This window comes from Diabrotica virgifera, chromosome 9 (genome assembly GCF_917563875.1).
Source record: "Diabrotica virgifera virgifera chromosome 9, PGI_DIABVI_V3a".
In the NCBI taxonomy this organism is placed as follows: Eukaryota; Metazoa; Arthropoda; class Insecta; order Coleoptera; family Chrysomelidae; genus Diabrotica; species Diabrotica virgifera.
The window spans coordinates 24,766,967-24,789,860 of record NC_065451.1 but is presented as its reverse complement, the minus strand read 5'-3'; the positions used below and the strand labels follow the sequence as shown (position 1 = coordinate 24,789,860).

Below are 22,894 nucleotides of genomic sequence, written 5' to 3'. Positions count from 1 at the left end.
TTGTTGTTTCAAGTTGGTTCATAAATATATCTTTATGAACCATGAATCATGCTATGGTAGGCTGCTAATTTGTGTTGTGTAGGATGGGATGATGAATTGTGTATAGTTGTGTCAGTATGGGTAGGTTTATGATATACGGAGAAATCATGTTTGTTGTGTAGTCTGGTAATCGTTACATCTAGAAAGTTTATGGAATTATTCTGATCTGTTTCTATTGTGAACTCAATATTACTATGAAGTGAATTAATGTATGATAGAAATTGGTCAAGTTGTCTGTTATTTCCTGTAAAGCAGACTAGTATGTCATCCACGTATCTCCACCAATATAAGAACTGTTTAAATAAGGGGTGTTTAGAAATTGTTGTTTCAAGTTGGTTCATAAATATATCTGATAGTAATGGGCTTAGAGGATTACCCATAATAAGTCCTGCACTATTGTTTGTGTAAATTTGATTATTGAATTCAAAATAGTCTTGATTTATGCAAATTTCAAGAAGGTATAAAATTTCAGATGCAATGATCGGAAACAACAATTTCTAAACACCCAATTGAAACAACAATTTTTAAACACCCCTTATTTAATCAGTTCTTATATTGGTGGAGATACGTGGATGACATACTAGTCTGCTTTACAGGAACTAACAGACAACTTGACCAATTTCTATCATACATTAATTCACTTCATAGTAATATTGAGTTCACAATAGAAACAGATCAGAATAATTCCATAAACTTTCTAGATGTAACGATTACCAGACTACACAACAAACATGAGTTCTCCGTATATCATAAACCTACCCATACTGACACAACTATACACAATTCATCATCCCATCCTACACAACACAAATTAGCAGCCTACCATAGCATGATACATAGACTGACAGAAATTCCTATGACAAAAAATAACTTCGAGACAGAACTAAATATCATTAGACAAATAGCAGTAAACAATGGCTATAACGAACAAACAGTTAACAACATTTTAAACCAAAAACTCCATAAGAAAGCCTTGAAATTAGTATATCCACCACCACAGAAAGAACCCAGTACCTTCTGCTCTCTCACATATACTGGCAAAATAACAACAAAAATAGCCAGATACATAAAAAAGAAAGGAATAACACCAGCTTTCAGAACTAACAACAACTTAAGCAAACATATTAAAAACAATAAAAGCCGAAAGAGAAAGCAACTACAGAGTGGTGTGTACAAACTAACTTGTGGTGACTGTCCGAAAACTTACATCGGTCAAACTGGCAGAACTTTTGACAAACGGATAGCACAACACAAAAGGGCTTTCAACAATAGAAAAACAGACACTTCTACATACGCACTTCACCTTCTAGATCATAATCATTCTTTCAATGAAGAGTTTCAAATTCTACATATTCAAAATAAAGGCCCTAAGCTATCACTTTTAGAATCAATGGAAATTAATAAATTGAAAAATACAGATATAATTCTGAATGACCAACTCGAGACAAACAGCTCCCCACTCCTCAACCTCTTCAGTTAAAGACTTAAAAAGGCAAACACATTGTTAAATATATCACTTGAGAAAGGCACTTTGCCGAAACAGCTGTAGTAATAACATAGTTTTAATAAATTTTGTGGAAGTATAGAAAAACAAACGTTTTTCAGTGTTTTATTGTGAGATAAAATGAACTTCCATCAAGTAACGGTCGAATCCATCAAATCCATTATTGTTTGTTCTTACTATGTTTCTATAATATCTACAGGGTGATTGATTAGTAGGGTAAAGCTCAATAGCTCCGCTATAGTAATAGATAGTAATAAAAGTTAATAACAAAAATTTTAGCCACATTTGAGCTTCACATTACAAAATTAGTTAGAATGTTACAGGGTGTTCGATAACACAGTGGCAGACCAAACTTATGTTTTTGAAGTTATTCTTCTTTAGGCGCGATTGAGAGTAAAATTTTTCATAAATCTGCGCGCATGCGCACACAGACAGTATGTAGTTCATTTCTAATCTTTCAAGATAGTATCTGTATCAGCGCAAATAAGTTATTAAAACAATATATTAGTGTTTTTAGTAAATGTATTATTTATTATAATTTTTGTGTCTCTGAATTTCTCTTCTTCTGTAGTAAGATCATAAAATATGTAAGTATCACATTTTTATCACGATACCACTTAATCTATTTATCACCGTGTTGTGTAATTATATCCGAAACTTACGTGTCAATCACAGGAGATTCGGTGGTCTAGTTGTTGAGCGTTCGGTCAGAGATCGAAAGGTCCCGGGTTCCAATCGTGGACGATTCATTTCATTTTTTTTATTTTTGGTTGTTTTAATAAAAAATTTTTGAAAGTGGTAGATAAGAAAGTTAGTTTAATATTTATATAGAATATAATTACTTCGTTAAAATTATATAATAGAAGAATAACTTCTAACGTGCGTACAAAGTACACACACATTTTTTTTGTAAATGGAACACCCTATATTTTATTTTAAATTCGAAATCCTGTTAACTTCTCCATCACAAAAATATAAAGGTTTGTTATGTTATACAGGCTATTTACAAAGTTATAACCAATTTTATATGAAAGTCGTAACAAGTTCAATTCCCCCTATAAATAAGAATAAGCAAAACAACAATGGTTTATTAATGCCATATTTTTTAACGTATTGTCAAAATTTTCAAGAATGGTCGATATTGCTAATTTTCTTTATATCAAATACAGGGTGAGTCAAAACGCAAGTACATTATTTTCTCAGTAATTTTAAATGGAACACCCTGTATTTTATATCACTATTGAAAAGTACCATTACCGTACTTTAATTTTTAGATAACATTCCCTATGTCTAAATTTATTAGTTTTCGAGATATTTTCATTTTTCAATGGACCAGTAGCGTGGCCACCCAAATCACCAAAATTTAATAAACTGGACTGATTTTTTTGGGGTTACGTTAATAATGAAGTTTATAAAATACCTCCAACAACAAGGGATGAGATGAAAAATACAATACAAAGTGTATTTCGATGTGTTAATTTACAAATGCTCCGTAGAGTAAGTAGCTCATTCAATGATCGTTTTTAGGCGTACTACATAAATGTGTTAGGAGATAATTTTGAACACCTTATGTAATTAAATATTAAAAATATTTTATTAAAAGTAGCTTCTAATTTTTTCAAACATGTTTTTTTGCAAAATGTATTACTGATAAATTATGTTTCGTTCTTTATTTGTTACATTGTTACATTTACATACAAAAGTAATGTTTAATTGTCTTCACAGAATATTGTATTTTGTGTTTGTGTTTTTTTGTAAAATTTATTACTAATTTTCTTTGTTTATTTGTTGCATTTACATAAAAAAGTAGTTTTTAATTGTTTCAAAAATTGGTTTTTGTGTTTTTTTTTTTGTAAAATGTATCACTAATAAATTATTTTTATTTCTTTATTTGCTACAGTGTTACATTGATTATCAGATTGATAATCGGTAATCTTCAATTGTCAATTCAGTCATGGCTTACTTAAAATTTAGATAAATTTAAACACCTAAAATAATTTGCTCTGAAAAATGAAAATATCGGGAAAACTAATAAATTTGGGCATAGGGAATGTTATATAAAAATTAAAGTACGTTAATTGTACTTTTCAATAATGATATAAAATATTTCCATTTAACATTACTGAGAAAATAATGTACTTGCGTTTTGACTCACCCTGTATTTGATATAAAGAAAATTAGCAATATCAATAATTCTTAAAAATTTTGACAATAAATAAAAAATATGGCATTAATAAACCATTGCTGTTGTGCTTATTTTTATTTATACAGGGAGTTGAACTTGTTACGATTTTCATACAAAATTGGTTATACCTTTGTAAATACCCTGTATAACATTACAAACCTTTATATTTTTGATCGAGAAGTTAACAGTATTTAGAATTTAAAATAAAATATAGGGTGTTCCATTTAAAAAAACATAAGTTAGGTCTGCCACTGTGTTATCGAACACCCTGTAACATTCTAACTAATTTTGTAATGTGAAGCTCAAAGGTGGCTAAAATTTTTGTTATTAACTTTTATTGCTATCTATTACTATAGCGGAGCTATTGAGCTTTACCCTACTAATCAATCACCCTGTATACAGGTTTTTAAAACTTCTATGGTGTTTTGTTTTTTAAAGTCACTCCTCTTTCTTTTTCCATACATCCTTTCTTCGAATTCTGCCAAACGCCTTCTTCAGGACTATGTAGGTATATCTTTGTTCATATTTATTATCTTCTCACTCATTTGTCTTTTTGTGAATATGAAGTCTTGATTGCTTCTGTTCTTTCTGAATACACATTGCATGTCTTTCAACCTTCTTCTTTACCTACTTGATATGGTCGTGCCTTCATAGGCGGTACAGTTTCTATTCCTTTTGTATCTTATCATTTTTGAGGCGATATTATCCTTGCCCACTTGTCATCTAGGTTTTCCCTATTCCTGTATATTAGCTTTTTAAAATATCGTCGCCATCTCTCAATAATTATTTTTTCATATTCTGTTATTATATTTCCGTCTTTGCCTTTTATATTTCTCATTCTGTGTACCTTCTTTTGTTTTAGTTGTTTTTGAGTACCATAAAAAAGTTTTTGATTTTTCCTATAAGTAGTTTATTGTCATTTTCTGCCCAAATTATTTCCATAACATCTCCTTGACTACTTTTATTGATATTTTTACATTATTTCGTGTTGTTTTGTAAGTTTTATAATCCTCGGGTCCTTTTGTTAGTAAAGTATCTCTTCCAGTTTTCTTTTTACCTCTTTAGTTTTACTTGTATCTTTTCTGTTCATCATTCTGTTCACATATTTATATTTTGTATTTTTGTCTTCCCGCATGTTTCTTCAGTTGCTTTTATTATTTTGGTTTTTCCGATTTCCCCCATTTTTTGTATTGTTTTGAATCTTAAAACTGAACTATCAATCAAATTAAAATGAAATAAAAAAATATAACGAAATTGAGAAAATAGTAAAATAAACAATTCATATATTTTCCATACAAACAGTTATAATTATTACATATATGCTCATTTGGATTGATGTCACTAAAACCGTGGCTATCTTAGATAGTTTAATCAATTTAATTAAATTATGTATAAACATGATTAACAAATATGTTAAAAATTCATTATATTTTTTTATATACACTCCTGGTCAAGAAAATCCGGACTCTTGGATTTTGTACGTTTCTTTACTTTTGTCAGTGTTTACTGGTTTTAATGGAGATGAAGTAAATATTAATAACCAAAAATGTTCATTTATAACAATAATAAAAAAATATGAAAAAAAAAAATGTTTTAAGAAACGCTTTTCTTTAGTTACGAGTGACTAAAATTAAAAATATTATAAAAAAAATTAACTAATAAGCAAAAAATAAAAAAAATCAAACTCGAAGGATTATTCCAAAAAAAAACTGTTAGACAGATTATATATACAAAAATCTCACATATTCGTTAAAAAATTGAAAAAATTCGTTAAAGAAAAACGTGGGGCGAGTCTTCATCGAATAAACGATTTGAGGACAGATACTTTTTTTTGGCGCCCCACGCTTTTCTTTAACGAATGTGTAAGATTTTTTCAATTGTTTAACGAATGTGTGAGATTTTTGTATACCTATTTAATCTGTCTAACAGTTTTTTTCGAATAATCCTTCGCGTTTGAATTTTTTTTATTTTTTGCTTTTTAGTTGATTTTTTTATAATATTTTTAATTTTAGTTACTCATAAGTCTTAACTAAAGAAAAGCGTTTCTTAAAAATTGTTTTTTCATATTTTTTTATTGTTTACTTTTTAGTCTTACACTTTTCAAACATTAAAATATCGTCATGTTTAAAAAAAAGATGTATATTATAATATACACATTTTTTGCATTTACTTCAACATTTGATACATTGTACATTTTCTGTGATTTCTTCATACATTTTTTAAATCAAAATCATTATTGACGCCTATTACAGTTTTCGCAGCCTTTCCATCTCTTCTAATGCTTTACTATTGCACGGCGTAGACCCTGTTAATTTCTCGCGAATTACGAATTCTAATGTTATTTGTAGCACGAAACGTCTCTACCGGTGGTTTTTTGCAAGACTACGTTAAAAACACGAATTTTTTGAATTCGAGTTTTCGTTGAAGTTTTGTTTCGTATCGTATTGAAATTTGACACAAATAAGCGCCGATGTTTATATAAATAAAAATATGAGCGTTCAAAATCGTCGCCGCTTAGGATGTTTATAAACATGATGTACAAACATGAAAAGTAGTCGGAATCGGCAAAAAATTTGTAACTTGTACAGTGTACAATGTGGTGTTAACACATTCACTGATATGTAAGTACCAATAATTGTAATTATTAATACTTTATATATCATATACTGACTACAACAGTTAACATCAGATTAGTACTGGTCCATTCGAACACCTTTGTGACACCTTCTGTGTTTTATTACCTATTGTTAAACTTAATACCTAAACCTTAACTTAGGGCAACTGTATTTTGACACAGCTTCATTAATTTTTTAGCTTTGTTCAGTTTCTGAAGGGCCTGATGATGGCGTACAAATTGTAAACGTCGAAACCGGTCGCCCACAAACTGTAGTAAATAAAACATTCAATAAGATTATGAGTATTAGAGTCTTTACATCCTAACATTTACACAATGTGCTCATACCAGCAACTAGTTCATCAATCCCTTTTTCATTTCTAAAAATGATACGAGCTGTTCACCGTGCCTCGGAGAGTACGTTAAGCCGTCGGTCCTCCTGGGCTAGTGTGTACGTTGTTACTAGATACCTGAAACAGTGTTAAAGATGTAAATGGCGTCGAAACCTGTCCGAAAGGATCTCCCCGGCAAAAAAGCCACACGATATTATTATTATTTGTTAGAAGTACGAGAAACTCATTAGTTTCTTGTGGGTTATGTATTTTTCCTATTATTACTTTTTTGTGTTATAAATAAAAGATTTATATTATTAGTGTTCACTCCCCCCCCCCCCCCCCATGAAACCACTTTAAACCTACAGAGTTTAAAAGAACATACAAAATTCAAGAGTCCGCATTTTTTTGACCAGGACGTTAGTTCTCACAATTGCCACAAACTTCATATTCATACCGTCTAGTACCACTATATCCAATTTTTGTATTTGAAAATCTAGAGCTCTCTCCACCCTTATAAATACAGCTGTCACACTAGTTTCTCTTACGTTGAGCAATAATTTAATGATAAGTCCTTGGTACGTCCCACAGTTCAAAATAATCAGGTGGGTTTTGCTATTTGTATCTAGCCGGCCCCAGCCAAGAACACCCAAATAATTGACAGCTAGCAAGTACGATCACAAGCATTACAATGACGCCAAAGAGAACATAGACGACGCAGAGATGAACCAGAGAGAACACGTAGAGCGTCTTGTGACACCATTTGTTCGGCTCGAAGAGAGTTGGTGCGTAGTCGGGCCAGAGGATCTTGAAGATCCAGTAGTTGCCCAAAGCGAACCAGACTAGAAGAAGAACAGTTAAAGCTACCGAAGCTATTTTGGACACTATGGAGGTGGCGTTCATGCCGTTGTTGCCAGTTCGCGAGTTGTGGAACTGGGACCAGAGCGTCAGGCTCATTTTGATACAGCCCACGCTACCTCCGACTATCATATATATTGGGATATTAGGTTCTTTTGGGCAATCTCGAAGAAACTGGATACCTAAAACAAATTATATATAATTAACATTTAAGTGACAACATTAGTTTTGTAAAATAACATCGGAAACAACGGTTTGGTAAGTATTCAGATAATTTATTATTAACCCATTAACAGCCAAGCAAAGAAATACTGCAATAATATGTAATATATTTGATTAACTAGAGTAAAATAAACTTAAACATTCGTAAAAAAATTTTTTTACACTTTGATAATGGCAGGTGTCACAACAACAAAATGGTTCGTTTTCGAACCTTTGGCGGAAATGAGATATAAAAATTGAAATACACAATTTTATTTGTTGTGAAAAGTCTCAAAACATTTAGAGTGTAAATGGACCTGGAAGTTTTCATAAACAAAAATAATATGGTTAGAACATTGCCTACACCTTCTTCAGCTTCTTTGTCAAAAATGAAGTCGAACGGCCCTCTATCCTTTTTAGAAATTATTTTAGATATTTGAAGTTTACACTTTCCAATCCTGTATCTTGCACTGTGCCAGTTGCATAAATTCGACGAATCGACATATTGTCTACTGTCTACAACACTACACATCCACCCTTATGGAGCCCCCCCCTCCTCCACCCTAGATTATAACAAAACTGAATACCAGAATACCCGTCTTTCTAAAGGTACGTATCCACTATGTTCGTAATATTGGACCACCGAGGCACTGCTGCACGGTCTTTGGCGCACTGTTGCACGGTCCGGGAGCGCCAACCATCCACTATGTTCACGAACCTCTTGCACTCCGCGCTCCCTGCAACTGCTCCAATCGATACGGTATGCGTTCCTCTACATATAAACCGACACCAATTGGAACGCCGAGACGGAGCGCGCACTGTTGCACGGTTCGGGAGTGCCTACCATTCACTATGTTTACAAACCTCTTGCGCTCCGCGCTCCCTGCAACTGCTCCCATCTACATGCATGCGCTCCTTTACATATAAACCGCCACCTATTGGACCGTTGAGGCGGAGCGCACACTGTTGCATCGTCCGAGAGCGCCAACCATCCACTATGTTCACGAACTTCTTGCGCTCCGCGCTCCCTGCATTTGCTCCAATCGATACGGTATGCGCTCCCTTACATATAAACCGCCCCAGATTGGAGCGCCGAGGCAGAGTGCGCAAAATTGCACAGCCCGGGAGCGCCAAACGTGTCCACTATGTGGAGCAGTTGCAGGAGCTCGGAGTGAAAGCATAGTGGATACGTGTTTTTACACATAATAAAGAAATATCCCAACAAATTACTGCCTGTGCATCACCTTGAACTTATTCCTGATCAGACATTATTATTATTTATATGTCGACTTCCGCCAATGGTTCGTTATCGAACCATTATTTTCAAACACGAGATTTGATGACTCAGAAATTATTTTTTTTGTATTTTTATAACAATTGGTGTACATAATATAGGTTAAAAAAATAATGTTTTAATTTATTTGACCACAAAAGTGTTATGCCGATAAAATTACTACAGTAAAAATAAAGTTGCGTCAAAGGATTGAAAATGTCGGACATTTAGAAAATATTGTTGTGATGAAAGCATGAGTTTGGAAATTAAACAAAATTAAATTTAGTTACACTTATATCTTCTGGTTGCTTAAAAAATACAAAGATTTAAAAAAAATTAACGAATTGCCAAAAAAAAAATTCTACAAAAAAATGGTGCGTTCTCGCACCTTTGGCGCTAAATGGGTTAAACTCGATCACCATCATCGTTTTTCTTGATTTTACCCCTATTGGGACCGTGCAAGTTCTGCGAAGCGACACCTATTTCTACGCTCTGCAACTTTATTCGCACTTTTAATTATATTGGCCAATTATATTAGTCCTGGTTACTGGATAGTTGTCAAGGCCATAGCCCAAAAAATAATAAGAAGAAAAAATAAGATTCAGGTTATGTTATTAAAACGTAAACAAATGTATGTAGTAAATAAAATTAGTTATTAAAATGCAGTACTGCAAGCAAAATACAATTAATTAAATTTACCTTTATATAATAATTGCATATCATATCAATATTGTGGAGCAACATATAATTTTTTTTCTCCAATGACAGTAGATATGAAATGTACGTCAATTTGACAATTTCAATTGACAATATGAATTATTTAAGAAAGTTGCAATATTTCTCCGCTATTCGCGCACGATCGTTTCACGTATCCCTTCCAAGTACTTGCACACCGCGAATAGGCTGGAAGGACCAAAATATAGACCATTAAGGCGTGTACATATGGTATATCATCATCATCATCAGTCCATAGTCGTCCACTGCTGAACATAGGCCTCCTCGAAAAACTTCCATTCAGATCTATCCTGCGCTGCTGCATTCCAGTTGGTACGAATTCAAAGGATATCCTGCAAAGGATATGGTATATATTTATACTGAATAATGTACTCTATAATATACACTATAGGTACACTACAATATTACTGGTGTATATACTGAAGGTATTCACATGAGCAGGTTCCTCTTCAAATATAGCAGGTTTTCATTATGGGTATTCATACGTGGTTGTTTTTCGTAAGAGCTCTAATTGTCTTTAGCGGATTAGCAGTACTAACACATGTATCATGGTACTGTTTATTTGGAGAAAGTCGTTATCACTAAGACAGGAGAACAGCTATCTAGATCTATCTTCTACGGGAAGCTCGATCCTCCCGTTGAAGATATAGATATATAGATCTATCTTCTACGGGAACCAAGTTGAAAGAACGAACACAGCGTCCGTTGTCTACGGGAGTCAACAGTCAAGAGAGAGATTTTATGTTTCATTTGCATTATTCAAGAATGTCTGTACTTGAGTAGGGGTAGAAATAGGTATAAGGAATTTATTATTCAGGGTTGGCTTGGGAAATTATTTAAAATTGAGGATGGTACTTTAGGATTTGATCCAGAAAAATGCATTGTTGTTTTCGCATGTGAGAAATTGAACAAACTATGCGACCTGTATAGAGTGGAGCCAGCCTCAATATCTCAACGTTGTAAGACACAGAAACTTCTGCAGCTACTTGCATAGATCTAAAAAGGCCGAATAGAACAACTGCCTGTATTCTGGGGCTTCTGACACTTTCTCACATACTCTTTTGGAGTAAGAGTTTGGTCAGATGGGTAAGAGAAGGGAATGTGCTAGAGACAGTGTTTAAATCGGCGAGATAGATGGTGACAACGACGGACGGGAGGTATGTTATATGCATGTATGCTTAGGAAGCTAGGCGTAGGAGAAAATCTGGTTAGACAGGCGGAGATGGTGGTCGCATGAGTGCGAGCGACGGAAGCTGATATGTGATGGCAAAATAAGGTAATCGAGGCGAAGTAACGGAAGGTTCCGCACCTATGCCCCATTATAAGAGGGGTGGGTTTTAGCTAGGTGCAGGGTATGGAGGTTTGACTCAGGGCCAAGCTGGTTCTTTTAGTTTAGGAACTCGGCACTACCGGAAGTGTTTACCTCCGGCTTCTGTTTGAAGATTTCTCACCCAGTGATGAAAAAAAAATTAATAATAAGACATTAAAAAGAGTCGGAACTTCTTATAGAAAAAGTTAACCGATGAAGGAGTTGGAGATAGGGTATACGGAGGGAAACCAAGGCTAAGCCTTAGTGAAAGCATGCGTAATCACGCTATTTTTATATAACTGAAGGATCAGATATATAAAAATTAGAGATTATACAGATATTATCTGATGGCCAGGAGGCATTAAGGACTCTGGGATCGAATCGTAGTAAGTGAAAGTAAAAAAAAACAAAATGCATTGTTATAGCAGCAAATCTACTAAGATGTAACTTTAAAGCTGGAGGGTCAGATAATAGAACAAGTGATGGAGTTTAAATATCTAGGCATAACAGTCTCTAGCTAAGGAAAACTGGAAACAGATGTGGAATATCAAGAGAATAGAGCAAACAGATGTAGCAGGTTGCCTAAATGAAACAACATGGTGAAATAAAAATATTGGAAAAGAAATTAAATCAATAATGGTATATGCGGCAGAAACACAACCTGACACAGAGAGTAAAAAGATTGCTAGAAACAGCAGAGATGAAGATCTGAAAAATTGATGGTAAGACACATTGGGACAAAGCTAGAAATACAGATATACGATGGGTATGAAAGGTGGAGAAAAATTAGGACTGTGTAAGAAATGGATGAGTACAAATGACAACAAATACAATGAGTACAAAATGACAACAAAAACGATGGAATGACAACTTTCTAGAGGCACATTGAAAAACAGACAGTCATATGTATTTAAAACGAAGGAATTTGGACACTTTTAAGTTTTTAAACATACCGAAAGGTCATTTAAAGGATAAAGTGGAAGTGGAATATTGTAAGGTTCAGATAGGTAATTATTAATACAACTTACCCATAATAAGCATAATGATAGGTAGTATTGACAAACACACCAAAGCAATTGTTACTACAACTGAAACAAAAGTACATATTAATCAAGTATTAAACTAGTTTAACTCGTTAAAGTCATTACGGAAAACACTTAGAGCCCGTTCACATGACAAGCGCTTAACGTGCGTTTTGATAATGCGCGATTACAACTACCTACATACATTTTACTTGAGACCTTTCAAATGACAACGCGCGTTTTAGTCATTAAAATGCACATTGACATTGGAACGGTCTCGAGTAAAATGTATGTAGTTGTAAGCGCGCGTTAAGCGCCTATCATGTGAACGGGCTCTTATTATTACATTTTACTAAGCTGGTTATTTAGATCTTCTTCTACTTAGTTTTTTTGTCCTCTCTTATAGTATTTTTTTGAGCTTGTCATTAATTTTTTTGAGCTTTAATGTCTTCTACTAGAGAATTGTGATCTGGACCTATATTGGCACTAGAATACGTCGTTATTCTGTTGACACTATTTTTAAATCTCTAATTTCCTAGAATAGAATCTATCTCATTTCTTATTATATGACGTGGATTATATCCTGGTCCCTTTAATGTATAAAATCTGCTTTTGTGTAGTTTAAAATAGGTATCTCTTATTATCATATCGTCATCTTGGGAGAGCTATAGGAGTGTATGACGACGAAGATTATCAAGGACACCATACGTATCGTACCAGAAATTACCGTTAGTGGGATTTGTACCTAGTAAAAACCACTATCCGTTCAGGAGGACAAGGTGGAAAACCTACTTCCCTTTACTTGCTTCACTCTCCACTTGTCACTGTATATATTCTTCTTTGCTTCATTATAAAATACAACGCCCTCGATGCATTTTTCTATTCGTTCTTTATCATATTTCTCTTTCATCATCGTAGCGATCATATCGATTCTAATTTTTCTCGCTACGTAACATCTGTTCAACTAGCATCTTCAGAGATTTTTTGTCGTTATAATTTTTCATCATAATATCATCAACACACAGTTTTATAAGAAAATGAATTAATTTACCTACTTACCAGTCTTATTAACTATATTTAATGCCTTGCAAACAAAGTCGCAGGTCCCATTTGCCTCTAAGTTAGCGTCTTTTAGCTGATATGCTACACTTCCATATGTAGTTAGAGAAAGAGCAAGGTTGATACTTTGTGTTTCTGTATTGTTATGGTCTACACAAAGACGGCGCTGCTCATCTCCTGATACCTGTGAAAACAAAGTAGTAATATAGTATTCAGAAAAATATTGCGCTGGGAAGGTCACGTTATAGGAATGGATAATAACATTGCTGTGTTTAGCCAAAACGCCGTATCTACATAGACATCACATTTGAGTAAAATCGATTTTTGTTCGAAGTATTCATATACATTTACACAGGATAAGGCAGAAGATGCGGTGTGTTTAATGTGTTTTGGCTTAACTTACATCATTTTTAGTAAGAAAATAAGATAGATATGCACATTTGGGTTAGAAAGAAGAAACAATTTAATTTTTTCAGATTTTTGCAGATACGGCGTTTTCGCTAAGCACGGCAGAACAGAAGACCTAGTAGACCGCTTAGTGGAACCAGAGAATAAATAACAACACAGAAGCGAATCTGACTGTCGTTTCCATTGATTTTGTAGGTACCGAAATATTTGACCTTGTGCACCAGTTACAGAATAGAACTTGATGTTCTAAGGAATAGACCATTACAAATTAGGTAATATTTTTGACAAGTAGTTATTAATTAAATATGAAATACAAAATTTAACTATAAAATATAAAATAAAACATAATATATAAATATAAAATTTAACTATAAACAACTGTCACGTCAGTCGCAACAGTGAGGTTGCACCAGTTACGTTGACACATTATCATGAAAATTGTGTTACCGTTTTCGGCAGGAGTTTCGCTTCTGTGTGGTTATTTATTCTGTGGTGGAACTATGATGGGACGTCGCCCAGTAGGAAGACGAAGGAACATATGGATGGATGAAGTGAGAACCAACGCTAAAGAGATAACTGGAGGAAAGCAACCAAGCATGCTTGGAGGCAGATGTTGCGGGAGACCAGGGCCCGACTTGGGCTGGAGTGCTTTGGAAGAAGATGCTATATTGTGACTGAATGAACTATGAACGAAAATGATACAGTGAGACTAAAAAAGTGCTTCTAGAAATGTAGAGATTAGTCACTCAAAAAATGGGTGTGTCTGAAACAAAATGTTGTAAAAATTGTCGGACAGAGCAACGTTACTTGGGTTAGAAAAAAAAACCACTATATAAGAAGACTCCAAACAAATGTGAAATGGTTTTAACTGTAAAGAGGCGCAAGTTAAAAAATCTGAACCATTTATAAGAAATTAACAGCTCTATTGTCTGCTACAGCTAATTGTAAGGTAAAGTACAAGGCAAAAGCGGTTCATAGTCATATAGAAGAAGAATTTCCTGATTCTACAATTTTATTAAGTGGTCTTCACTATCCCTCACTTAACCATTTAGAGCAGCTGCAAATAAAGTGAAAATAGCCATATTACTCGCTAACAGCAGTAGTGGATAGGCATCTTGAGGAAAGACTCTAGGAAGGGGCAAGAGGGGAAAGTGAAAATAGATATAGATAAACAAAGTGACATATCTCTAAAAATTTAGGTATTTGTTTGATTATGAAATATACTAGTTTGAGAAAATTTTTGTCTCAAAACTATTAAATATTTAGTAATTTACTGTACAAAAGCAAAAGAGTTAAGCCTTAGATCAAAAGACTACTACTAGCTTTACTAGATTACTATCTAGAAGCAAATAAAATAGTACTAATTTGCTAACTTGCTTTACTATATTTGTTCTCTATACATTGCTGGACAAAAAACTCTGAAGTTATGTAGATTGTAAGTTGTAAAGTTTAAAGGAATAGCCTGGGCTTTTCTACATTTCAACCTGAAAGATATTTTTTATATAAAAACCAATATATCTTTCCAATATAAAAATCAATATATTTTTGAGAGGCTCATATATTGTAAAGATAACAAAAATGATCTTCTAGTGAAGTTAAAAAGGGTTCAAGGCAGGTTTTGTTTATATTCGATTCAGAGTTGGATTACCATCTCCATATAGCAACTATTTCAGCATCCTTATGCATCATCAGTGAAGTTTATGCAGTCACAACTCTGAAGGGAATACAAACATTCTGCCTCTTTTAAGGCAAACCATCGCGATGCAATGAACCCACCTTTTGAGACGCAATCCAGCGACATCTCTCGTATTACGAGGAAAACAACGAAAAGCCCCAGATACAAAGTTTACTACTTTTTAAACAATTAGAATAATTGAAATAAAAATATAATAAACAATATTTTAAATCTAAGACTTTTCGCTAATAAACTGCTTTCTGGCTGTATCCCACATCTCCGCATTTTACAATATATAATCACGTAGAGACGACGAAAATATAAGAAAGCAAATAGAGGACACTTAGGCCACGCATTTACCTTCTCTTCGTCTAGGAAAAGGACCGAAAGACAGTTTCTAAATACTCAAAAACTGAGTAAAATGAAAAAGATTAAAAAGGGTTCAAGGCAGGTTTTGTTTATATTCGATTCAGAGTTGGACCACCATCTCCATATAGCAACTATTTCAGCATCCTTATGCATCATCAGTGAAGTTTATGCAGTCACAACTCTGAAGGGAATACAAACATTCTGCCTCTTTTAAGGCAAACCATCGCGATGCAATGAACCCACCTTTTGAGACGCAATCCAGCGGCATCTCTCGTATTACGAGGAACACAACGGAAAGCCCCAGATACAACGTTTACTACTTTTTAAACAATTAGAATAATTGAAATAAAAATATAATAAACAATATTTTTAATCTAAGACTTTTCGCTAATAAACTGCTTTCTGGCTGCATCCCATATCTCCGGATTTTACAATATATAATCACGTAGAGACGACGAAAATAGGAGAAAGCAAATAGAGGACACTTAGGCCACGCATTTACCTTCTCTTCTTCTAGGAAAAGGACCGAAAGACAGTTTCTAAATACTCAAAAACTGAGTAAAATGAAAAAGATTAAAAAGGGTTCAAGGCAGGTTTTGTTTATATTCGATTCAGAGTTGGACTACCATCTCCATATAGCAACTATTTCAGCATCCTTATGCATCATCAGTGAAGTTTATGCAGTCACAACTCTGAAGGGAATACAAACATTCTGCCTCTTTTAAGGCAAACCATCGCGATGCAATGAACCCACCTTTTGAGACGCAATCCAGCGACATCTCTCGTATTACGAGGAAAACAACGAAAAGCCCCATGAAAAAGATTAAAAAGGGTTCAAGGCAGGTTTTGTTTATATTCGATTCAGAGTTGGACTACCATCTCATTTGTATCTGGGGCTTTTCGTTGTTTTCCTCGTAATACGAGAGATGTCGCTGGATTGCGTCTCAAAAGGTGGGTTCATTGCATCGCGATGGTTTGCATTAAAAGAGGCAGAATGTTTGTATTCCCTTCAGAGTTGTGACTGCATAAACTTCACTGATGATGCATAAGGATGCTGGAATAGTTGCTATATGGAGATGGTAGTCCAACTCTGAATAGAATATAAACAAAACCTGCCTTGAACCCTTTTTAATCTTTTTCATTTTACTCAGTTTTTGAGTATTTAGAAACTGTCTTTCGGTCCTTTTCCTAGACGAAGAGAAGGTAAATGCGTGGCCTAAGTGTCCTCTATTTGCTTTCTCCTATTTTCGTCGTCTCTACGTGATTATATATTGTAAAATCCGGAGATATGGGATGCAGCCAGAAAGCAGTTTAGTGGCGAAAAGTCTTAGATTTAAAATATTGTTTATTATATTTTTATTTCAATTATTCTAATTGTTTAAAAAGTAGTAAACTTTGTATCTGGGGCTTTTCGTTGTTTTCCTCGTAATACGAGAGATGTCGCTGGATTGCGTCTCAAAAGGTGGGTTCATTGCATCGCGATGGTTTGCCTTAAAAGAGGCAGAATGTTTGTATTCCCTTCAGAGTTGTGACTGCATAAACTTCACTGATGATGCATAAGGATGCTGAAATAGTTGCTATATGGAGATGGTAGTCCAACTCTGAATCGAATATAAACAAAACCTGCCTTGAACCCTTTTTAATCTTTTTCATTTTACTCAGTCTTTGAGTATTTAGAAACTGTCTTTCGGTCCTTTTCCTAGACGAAGAGAAGGTAAATGCGTGGCCTAAGTGTCCTCTATTTGCTTTCTCCTATTTTCGTCGTCTGTACGTGATTATATATTGTAAAATCCGGAGATATCGGATGCTTCTAGTGAAGTATCTAAGACAAACTCGAAGTGTGACAGGTAGAAACCCATTAAAAATTTCTCAAATTAAAAAAACCTGAAAGTAGAATCTATGACAGTTATTGACGATATACGGCCAAAGACAAACCAAAAGAGTATGGGAAGAGCAACAATAAAAAGAAACAGAGGAAGTCAAAAGCAACTTTTTATTAGAGGATTAATGAAATAACTAAAATATTAAACAAAAGAGGAATGGCATGGAAGTGAGCCAAGCATAGGACTCCTCCAAAACGAATATCTCCCTTATTATCAATGCAGACAGAATTCTTGAAAACGACAACTAGGTACAAGCTCTAGTGGGATCGCATTGTGCTTACAGACCAACGAGTGGCACAAAATATATCGGATGTTAATAGATTGACTAGGCAAACAACACTAATAATAGATGTGGCGATACCTACCAGTAATAATCTACGTGTAAAATATAACGAAAAGATCGCTAAGTACAGAGATCTAGAAATATAAATAAGGACACAATGGTGAATGGAAAGTACCTATCCCTATGATACCTGATACCTGTCTACTACTGGAGTCATTCCAAAGAACTTCTTAGAGAACGTAAATCAGCTGGGTATTAATGAACATCTCTATAAGACCATGCAGAAGCAATACTACTCTCAATCTCTAGATCTGTAAGAAAATTTTTGGAAGATACTTCGACGTACCTAGGGCTCCATAACACGAAAGTGTCCCACCAGAGCTCAATTCTTTTGATACCGTAGGTATCTGAGATCAGTGAATCTGTCCCTTTGAGGGAGTGTGAGCCGTATGGCTAAATCTGGATTTTATTGATTTGTTAACTGGCATGTTTTCTCTCAATACATTTTTTAGATTTTCATATACTCTTATTAAATATGGTGATGAATCAAATAATTCACGAAGTAAGAAAACCACATGGGAGCACATAAAATCACGATACTATGCTGTGCTGATGATGCAATACTAATTGCTGATAATGAGGATGACCTACAAAGGCAGCTCCACACTTTCAATATCACAGTAAACAAACTTAATATGAGAATATCAGTAGAAAAAAACTAAATGTAAATGTAAGTAAAGAGCCGCGTAGATGCAAGTTAGAAATAGACGGCAAAATTGTAGAACAAGTAATGAAATTTAATTACCTAGGAGTAGAGGTCACCAGTGATAGGAATATAAGAACAGAGATCACAACACAAGCAACAAAAGCAGCAAGAGTAAGTGGATGCCTCCGAGGAACCATATGGAGTAAGACTCCACTTACTGTAAGAACAGTAAGACCTATCCTAACATATGCAGCGGAGACAAGGACCGATACAAGAAAGACGAAACAACAAATCAACAATATTAAGATCAATAGCGGGCATATCATTCAGAGACAGACAAAGCAACAGAAGTATACGAGAACGATGCAAAATTAAAATATTAACAGGTGGATAAAAACAAGAAAAAAAAACTGGGACGAACATGTAAACCGAATGGAACCATATAGATTAGCGAACATCTGTAAAAACAACAAGCCGTATAGCAGAAGACCCGTTGGAAGTAGAAGAAAATATACTATTAAATAAAAGCTAATTTTTGTCTAGCATTGTACTTGAATACATTTTCTAATACTAATTTTTTATCTATTTTAAAATACGTGTCAGTGCCTATTTGAATCAGTAACAGGGCGGTTATCGGTACCTGATATATAAATCCTTTATAACCAAATAAATTAGGTTCATCTCAAAATAACAAAACAAAACTATAGAATGGTTTCATTCTTAATATGCATTAACACTGACATATTAAGGATATAAAAGAAAAATAACGGCTACACCAACGATCTCAGAATCTCGAAAGTTTGAACCGTATCTGATTTGTATGATAACGTACCTTTTACGTAGAATTTCCTAGTAAGTAAATTTTGAGGTATACTGACACATACTTTATGCTACTCACTAAATTCCTACCTGACTTACAGAACTGCTGGCTCTCCTGGACCCATTCTCGCTAAATCCAGAAAATCCCGCAGCACCACTTCTGGATCCCCCCACTCTATAAGGTGAGGTACTCCTAATTCGTACACCTAAAATGCATGTGAATTATTAGTTCCATTTTTCTTAAAATCGCAGTCATGGTTAAAACCATAAAGAAATGTCATAAATTATTTAAGAATTATACACATTTTACTTATTTGCACTACCTGATGGAAGACGCACAATATTTGAAACAAAACAGATGTATTTACGTGTATCAAGGTTTCAAAATGATAGGATCCATCTGGTAAATGTGTAAGCACCGGGTAAAAGAAAACAAAGAGAGGAAGGAAAACATTCTTTTGGACTAGTTGCAGTACACGTGAAAAAACTAGAAACCAACAATACTTTTTTGGATTCACCAATACCAAGAACCGATATAAAAACCCAAACACTAGCAGAAGATTGAGTCAGGAGACACACCACTTAACAACTCCATTTACCTCACAATAAAACACTGAAAACTTTTGTTTTCTATACTTCCACAAAATTTATTATTTACAACTATGTGACTACAGCTGTTTCGGCAGAGTGCCTTTCTCAAGTGATTTAGTTTACTATGGGTTTGCCTTTTTAAGTCTCTAACTGAAGAGGCTGAGGAGTGGGGAGCTGTTTGTCTCGAATTGGTCATTCAGAATTATATCTGTATTTTTCAGTTTATTAATTTCCATAGATTCTAAAAAAGATAGCTTAAGGCCTTTATTTTGGATATGCACCGCGGACTAATCCACCGCGTGAAATGGATTAAAATAGCTCATAGTATTTGAAGAATACTCATAGTATTATCAGAAGAAGAAGAAAAGCTTCTATTGTAGTGATTGCCCATTTTTGGTCAATGCCCACATCGCGCCCGGAAGACTCCCATCACCGCATCAACCGTGCACTTTTCCATTCTGAAACCGTACTGCCTGGGTGACAGACCACCCGACTCTTCAATTAGTGTATCAATTCCCTCTCTTTGAGGTTCTCGTATAACTTAGCTATGCACGGCAGAAAGCAAGTAGGTAGATACTTGTCTTCCACCATTGGGAGTACCACGAGCCTCGAGATCTTCCAATTTGCTGAAAATCGCTGTGTTTCAAGCAGTGCATTCATGTGTTTCAATAGCCACGTCGGCTCTAAACTGCCAGTAGGTTTCACCGCTTTGGCGGTATCTTATCAAGAGCTCAAGAGTCTATCGCACTAGAATAACTAGGTTTTACATAAATGGAATTTCAATGACAAAGAGGAAAGCCATAACATAGATGATTAGATGGTATAAAACAACATACTGGATCAAGAGGGATACAAATAGTTAACGCTAGACGGCGATAGAAAGAAAACATGTCCAAAGATGTAGGTACTGGGCTAATTCCATAACATAGATTTTAAAAAATAATTTTAACAGATCAATGAAACAAAAATGTGTTTGATTTGTGATTGTACTTTTACACCATTTGCATAGAGTTGTTTTGCTCATATGAGAAACTTTTGCCTATTTTTTTGGGAAATCATCTATAATACTAATTCTTCTATTTACTTTTTTTTCTAGTGTGAATAACCCATAAAATTAAATATCAAGAAAAAAATAAAAACTGAGACAATTATGAAAATAAGCAGGAAACGTTGAGTATTTAGACGAAATACGACCAATAAGTCCTAACTAGTAGGACAATTCTGTTAGAGCGACTTTGAGTGAAGCGATGGAATTAGAGGAAACTAGGATCAATGACAGACACAGACAGAGGCTCACGACTAATCTAATCATTCAAATCGCTCTGGGCTACACAACGATTACACGATTAAACGACTAATTTATAAATAACAAGACATTTAAAAATGTCGCTATTGAGCTCTGTCAATTCTATTTAACCAATTAACGTTTTTTTCTTAATTGGCCAATAAAATTAAATCAAAATATTATTTCATCCTATACTATGTAAGGATGCATATACAGGGTGTTTGGTAATGAATTAACCATAGCTTAAGAGGCTACAGTAGCGATCAACAGGTAGCAACAAACGCGGTCCAAGATTGCGGTTGTAACTTTGAATATTTTGTCGAGATATTATTGGCACACATATTCGTAATATAATAAAGAATGGCTGTACAGAGCCCAATTTGAGAAATATATTAGTATGTGGAAATTACTCCGTAATTAAATACAATATTAAAAAAACGAACCTGTACCACCATTAAGAAGAACATAAAAATACACTTTCTTCAAATAAACTTTTTAATCCCATGCCTAGATTTTGTGTCATTTTTGACCTAAAATTTTTTATTTCTAACAAGAAATCGAACATATTATACCTAATAACTAATTAGGCAACATAGAGAAATTGTCACTGTCATTTTGACAAACCTGCGTCAGATTTTCTCTTATCTGTTCTGCTATCTTTATCGATATCTGTTCAGTGCAGTAGTGTAAGGTTTTAAGAATTCGTTATTGTTGTTTCATAATAAAGTAGTGTTTATTATAGTTTTGTATAATAGAACGAAGTTGTTGGCCTATTTGAAAAAATAGATTATTGTTAATTGTGAGTTTTAGCTATATGTAGGTAGGTAAGTATATTTTACATAAAAATATTTCGAATTCTAATGTGAGTATATAAAGTTAGAGTGCCTTTGGCGTTCTATGAACTAAATAAAATAAGAATGTTCTTGTTTCGCTTCACAACGAAATGATTATTTATTATTATTATTATTTCGTGCAAATGCCTATGTTTCTGCAAACCTTAATTGAAGGAAAGATCGAAGGAAGAAGGGGAGTGGGCAGGAAGAAAATGTCATGGCTCCGTAATGTCAAACAATGGACAGGACTAAAAAACATAGGAGACCTAATACATACTGCAAGGGATAGAGAAAAATGGTCAAACGTGATCGCGAACATCCATTAGTGGATTGCATAAGAAGAAGAAGAAGCCTATGTTAACATACAATTATCACCCATTTCGGTTGATTTTTATAAATATGTATTTACTAATAACAAAATTGTTTTCTATTATTGAAGAAGTTTAGACTTATAACTAGAAATGTAAACAATATTACTCTAATCAAGCTTATTCTTTACAATCACAAAAAAACTTACCGTTATCACTACTCGCCCTCCTTTCTGTTACCGGCGGTTCTTGAAAAGTAAGCGTCAGACTTCCCCGAGGACTCTTTTTCTCAGGATCATCAAACATGTTTCTTGCCAAGCTACCCCTTGGACTTCTTTCTCTTTCTTCGGGTCCAATACTACCTCTTGGACTTCGGTCTTCGTAATCGTCCCCATTATTATTTCGGCCGGTTCTTTTGGGTAGAGTGTCGTTATGATGATGGCCTCTACCACCTAAAACAAAATTGTGAATATAAATATGTATACTCAAATTTTGACTTAAATTGGGTTGAGTAACGTAAATAACATACTAAATTGGTCATGATACTCTGGATTTAAGTTCTTATCTGCCGGAATGATGATCTGGTAATAACTCCACTTTCCC

General features: G+C 34.2%; 1 protein-coding gene across 1 annotated transcript in view; it reads right to left on the bottom strand.

The window, feature by feature from the left end:
- Positions 1–22,894, bottom strand: part of LOC114324319 (uncharacterized) — a 903,318-nt gene that overhangs the window by 1,688 nt on the left and 878,736 nt on the right. The window contains exons 7-11 of the mRNA XM_050661074.1: positions 22,501–22,743; positions 19,365–19,480; positions 13,132–13,315; positions 12,079–12,138; positions 1,389–7,714 (exon numbers count right to left, since the gene is read on the bottom strand). Coding sequence (XP_050517031.1) covers positions 7,290–7,714; positions 12,079–12,138; positions 13,132–13,315; positions 19,365–19,480; positions 22,501–22,743 — 1,028 coding nt within the window. The 3' untranslated portion in view covers positions 1,389–7,289. The remainder of the gene's footprint in view (positions 1–1,388; positions 7,715–12,078; positions 12,139–13,131; positions 13,316–19,364; positions 19,481–22,500; positions 22,744–22,894) is intronic.